The sequence below is a fragment of the Aristolochia californica genome, unplaced genomic scaffold (assembly GCF_029961685.1).
Source record: "Aristolochia californica isolate CCGP_79_NKW_82.1479 unplaced genomic scaffold, dmAriCali1.0.hap1 SCAF_8, whole genome shotgun sequence".
NCBI classification, from domain to species: Eukaryota; Viridiplantae; Streptophyta; class Magnoliopsida; order Piperales; family Aristolochiaceae; genus Aristolochia; species Aristolochia californica.
The window spans coordinates 23,390,193-23,395,921 of record NW_027182279.1 but is presented as its reverse complement, the minus strand read 5'-3'; the positions used below and the strand labels follow the sequence as shown (position 1 = coordinate 23,395,921).

Sequence of the window (5,729 nt, the reverse complement as noted above, 5' to 3'; positions counted from 1 at the left end):
TTACTATCGTTAGGTGCACTACATTATTTGTCACGTATTAATCAACAAGGTAAAAACTAGTGTATCTTCCCTCAATCACTTATAGTAAGAAGGTTGATCCTTATTCATAGGTGGCTGAGTTATATTCTCAACAAGGTCTCTAGTAATCAAAAATTGTTTTACACATTGTAACTAAGACAAGTACTTACTCAAGCATTCAAGTGGATTGTACAACATATGTAGAGGAAGAGGAAGTATTTGATAATTCAGACATTATGACTTACAAAAAAACTTTTTTTTCTTCTAAAAACAAGCAGCCTTAAGCTAACTTAGAAGGAAATAGGACAAGAATTTATCAAAACTAATGGACATTTGATGCTATGGAATACGAAACTCTGTAATTTCACATGATCAAATTCAGTATATAACAAGCAAAGAAAACAACCAATAGATCAAATTTGCATGACCCCTTTTTCAAAAAAAAAAAATAATGTTGTTTGAGATTCTAAACCACAATTATAATCACTCAACAACCAATGGTGATTAAAAAGAGAAAAAATGAACTAGATTTTGGTAAGAAGTAATAAAAATAAAAAGGGAACTAGAACTAGTGGTTACTTTCCAAAACTATTATTCAAACCCTAACTTAAAATTTTAACAACTTAATTGAGCAGCCACTCCTTCAACAAACCAGAACATAAGGAGAGGTTCAAGAGGACTTTTAGCATTCCTAAGGGAGAGTTTTTGGCATAAAATTAGATCAAACAACAAAAAAAGAAGGAAACTCATGCACATGACAAAAAAGGTGATTTCAGCAATTCAATATGAAAAAAAAATGATTTTTGAGCAGGATAATTAGGCTTGAGTAAAAACAACTTTGTGACTATCAAAAACTTGAATTGAAACCCTCATAATGTGAAACACGAGGTGAAACTTATCTGATTTAAGGAGAGAACTTGCCCAATTGACTTCACCCTTTTTCTCCTCTTGAAAACTAGTCACACCTATACTTTCATAACTTGATCAATTTTACTTTAAACCCTAGAATTCCACCTCTGATACCATGTTGAATTCTAGGGTGTAAGGTTTAATCCATGGATAGCTAGGTTTGAGAAGAAGAAAAAGAAAGAACAAGAAAGCAGGAAGATTAGAAGAGAAGATGAGAAGGAGAAGGCAAGAGTACAAGTTGAGGAGAAAAACTTTAGGGGTTAAGTGGGAGCAATATTTTGATCTGCTCCCCCTCTCTTTCTTATTGATATAGGTGGGACATGGATGCCCTAATACATAAGAATAAAAAAGAATATTTAATCTAAGCTCTAATTGCAGCTTATGCCACTTACTCTCATAATTACATAGAATACCACTCAAACTACTTCAACACAAATGTACTATTATTCTAACATATTTACATTCATTTGTCCTTATAAATATGTAGAGTAAAAATTGCTCTGATATTGAGAAATTTCAGCGTACTCATCGATATGATGAAGGCGGGTGGACTGACAAATTGAAGAACATTTTGTAAGTAAGATTTTCTTACAAATATTAAATTTTATTTTATGCTTGAATAATTAAACATAAATTACCTATTTTTATTTTTTCATAGGAGGAGATGCAACAGTTAGTCCAAGAGGAATAGAAGCTTGTTGATGAGAGTGTCATTGTGAGACAGATTAGTGGATATTAGTATGGTCTATTTCATGCTGACAAAGGTCTTTCCCAGAGAATTTTGATTCTTGCAGGGAAAGATCTCTACTAGTCAAAATTGAAATTCATTGGCAGAACCCTCTACCGGCGGAAATTCGCTAACAAAATTTTCCGACAAAAGTTGAACTTCGAAAAAAATTATTGGCACAAGTAAATTTAGTTGTTGTGACTATAATATTTTTTTTTTCTCATGTTTCTATGATTCTATATTTTTTACATGTCTCTTGCCACGTTCATATACAGCGAATCTTGTGTACATCCTTACAGCTTTATTACTCCAAGAAGAGTGTAAAGCAAGTAAAACATGATTTTCTTGTAGAAACATGACTTCGATTTCACTGTCCCTCTGATGCTTATAATGTTGCAGCTGATAAAGAATAAATGACGTAAAAGCCATCCTAGTGTGAATAAAGTTGCCGTCTTCAGAATTAAAGTAAAGAATAAAGATGATAGGTCCTCTCTCTTTAAATCTTTCAATCGTGTCCTCTAGTTTTTCCTGTAAAAGCTTCTATCTTTTCTTGTTCTACTCCATCTTATTTTCATCTCCGTCGTTGTCACTGAAGAATGGGAGAAATAAACGTGTCTCCCACTATTGATGCACTGATTCAAATCCTAAAATCAGTATCAGAAGAAATCAAATTTGTGTGGGGTGTTGATGCGGAACTTAATTCTCTGGTTAACTCATTATCCGTGATCAAGTCAGTGCTTCTAGATGCTGAAAGGAAGCAATTAGTATCCAATTATGTGAAAAATTGGCTACTACGGCTTAAGAATGTCGCTCACGATGCAGAATACATTATAGAGGAGTTCATCGTCGAAGCTCAAGAAACAAAAACGGAGGATAGGGACGATTCTAGCAAGAGGGTGGAGGTACCGAAACAACAGAAGGAGCAGAATCAAGAAAGAGCAAGAAGGTACCGATACTCCTCTTTTCTTGCTTCAAATCTGAAAGCGCAGTTTATCAACATGACGTGGTATACAAATTAAGAAGTTTACGGAAAAGAGTAGGCAAGATTGAGAAGGAATGTCGTGGCCTTCGTCTAATAGAAGCCCGCGAGGAGGCGCTTATGCAAGCCAATGACGAACAACTACAAAACAGTCTAAAGGTTGATTTGCTTATTTTGGGGAGAGAAGAACAGAAAAAACAAATTATTAGAAGAATTATTATCGGAGAAATTTAGCGGAAAAGGTCCTTCGGTCATTCCAATCGTTTGCTCGGCTTGCGTTCAATTGCAAAGAAGTAGAACAACAGTTTAAGCACAGTTGGTGGTACTGTCTCTCCTGATCTTAATGAAGAAAAGATTACTAGAGAAATTTTAACGTCCACTACTGGGTATTATTTTGGTGACATTGAGGATAGCATGAGGTTTAAGAATTTGCTCAGAAATAACAGGTTTTTACTGGTATTGGACAATGTAAGAGATGACAATCCAAACTGGAAGAAGCTTTTGGTACCCTTCACTGCTGGACATAAACAGAGTAAGATCATAATAACTACACGAAGTGAGGAGATTGGATCAATCTTAGGCACAGCTCAGCCATACCAATTGGATGGTTTGTCCGATGAAGATTGCTCCAAGTTGTTTATCGTAAAGGCTTTTGATGCGGAGAGCTTTCAAAGACACCCAAATCTTAGAGAGATTAGAGAGAAGATAGTAAACAAATGCAGGGGCTCCCCTTTGGCTGCAAAGACCCTGGGAGGCCTCCTCCTTAACAACAGGCAAGAAAATGAATGGGTGAATATATTAGAAAGCCCCACATGGAACATAACTGAAACCAACAATGATGTCTTACCTGCTCTAAAAATATGCTATCAGCAGCTTCCAGCAAACTCAAAGATGTGTTTTAGGTATTGTTCCCTGTTTCCAAGGGATTACTTGTTTCAGGAAACTGAGTTGGTTGAACTGTGGATCGGAGAAGGCTACATTAGACAGATGGATCAAGCCAATCAGGTCTTTTATGATTTTCTGATCAAGTCATTTTTCTCGGTAGATTCTGTCTGGTCGGGGAAACCAATATTCAAAATGCATGACATGGTACATGAACTGGCAGTAGTATCGAATGAAGAAATTGTGAGGATGCAAGAAGGTAAACCAAATATGATCCCTGTAGGTACTCGTCATTCATCTTTAGTTTGTTTCAACGAGGTGCCTTCGGTTAGTTTTGAGGAGCTGCGTAAAGGTAACTGCTTGCGCTCTTTCCTGTACATAGATTTATACCATGATAAGCGCCTTCCAGAGGAGAACGGTGGAGGGTTTTTCCCAAAGCAGCAACTTGATCTTCCGCTGCAGTGCAAATTCTTGCGTGTCTTGAGGTTGCAAGGCTGCATGATCGAAAGACTTCCGGAATCGATTAGTAGTTTGAAGCTCTTACATCTTCTAGATCTCTTATACACGCCTCTTAGGATCCTTCCTAACTCGATTGGCAAGCTCTACAATCTGCAGATATTGAATCTCCGGAACTGTACTCGCATCACTGAATTGCCAAAAGATATTACGAAGCTCATTAATCTCAGGTTCCTCTATTTGGAACTTTGCATTTCCTTACCGTCTGATGCAATAGCTCATGTCGGAAACCTGAGAAACCTACAGACGTTGCCAAGGTTCGTAGTAAGCAGAGAAACTGGACACAGAATTTCGGAGTTGAAGGATATGTCCGATTTGAAAGGAAATATTGTCATCTTCAGTCTAGAAAATGTGGCTTCTGAAGAAGAGGCTAAGGAGGCTAACATGAATAAGAAGCCTTACATCACTGACCTGACATTACAATGGTCACCTATGTTCCTAAGTGGCGACAGAGATGCAAGTGGCGATGAGAAGGTATTGGATTCTCTCGAACCGCACAGTAACCTGAAGCATTTAAGTTTAGTTGGTTACCAAGGCAGGCGTTCACCAAGTTGGCTTAAGAAACTCACATCTCTGCAGCGCTTGGAATTGAATTCTTGCCCTAAACTAACTTCACTGCCAGAAAATGGACTGCCCAACTCTCTCCAGCTTTTAAAGATCATTTAGTGTCCTTTAATGGAAGAGAGATGCAAGAAGGAGACAGGTAAAGATTGGCCCAACATAGCACATATCCCTGAAGTGATTGTTTGATCGAATTCCCCATGCTCATCTATGTGATTGGCATTGAAGGCTTATATGCATGTATGTTATGTAACTATTGTTTTCCTTCTAGAAAGTGTGAGTGATAAAGTTGGGTTCTATTGTGATAGGTTAAAAGCTAAGGGAGATAGGGGGTGTTTACGTGTGTATGTACAACATTCAAAAGATATAAATATATGTGTATGTGTGTGTATATATGTGTTTGTGTATGCCCCTACGTATTCAACATTTGAAAAAAAGTTGGATTCTTTTAAATATGTTGTAGTTTGAGTGCTATTCTTAGTTATAAGAGTAAGTAGCATAAACTACAATTAGTAGTTAGTTTTAAGTGTTCTTTTTTTATTCTTATGTATTAGGGCATCTATGCCCCACCTATATAAATAAGAAAGAAATGGGTAAGAATTCATTCATGTGCTCTCTCTTAACCCTTAAAATTTTCCTCCTCAACTTGTGTTCTTGCCTTCTCCTTCTCATCTTCTCTTTTTGTCTTCCATCTTTTTTCTTCTTTTTCTTTTCTTTTTCTTTTTCTTTTTCTTCTTCTTCTCAAACCAAGTTATCCATGGATTAAACCCTAGACATAGTATCAGAGCTAGAATTATAAGGTTTAAAGTAAAGTTGATCAAGTTATGAAAGTTTAGTGGAAAAAAAAAAACTCAATTCAGCCTTCAAGTAACAAAAGGTTTGGCTCGTTTTGAAGAGGAGCAAAAGGTCAGGCATGTTTAGATTATTTTGCACCCAAAATATGACAAATGCATAAGAAGCGAGGATAGTCTTGATGTTGGTTATAATATTTTTCATCTTCTTGATAGAATAAGATAATAGAACTATTTAAAACATAAATTATGTGATTTATTTCCCCCCCTTCCATGTGTGTATATGAATGTGTGATCCATATTTTGTTACATAAGTTTGCTAATTTTTTTTCAAACTATAAAATTT

General features: G+C 36.2%; 1 protein-coding gene across 1 annotated transcript; it reads left to right on the top strand.

Moving 5' to 3' along the window:
- Nucleotides 1-3,047: 3,047 nt before the first annotated feature.
- On the top strand, nt 3,048-4,697 carry LOC137938346 (disease resistance protein RGA2-like). Its single transcript, XM_068783323.1, has one exon. The coding sequence runs from the start codon at nt 3,048-3,050 to the stop codon at nt 4,695-4,697; it is 1,650 nt and encodes a 549-aa protein (XP_068639424.1).
- Nucleotides 4,698-5,729: the final 1,032 nt, after the last annotated feature.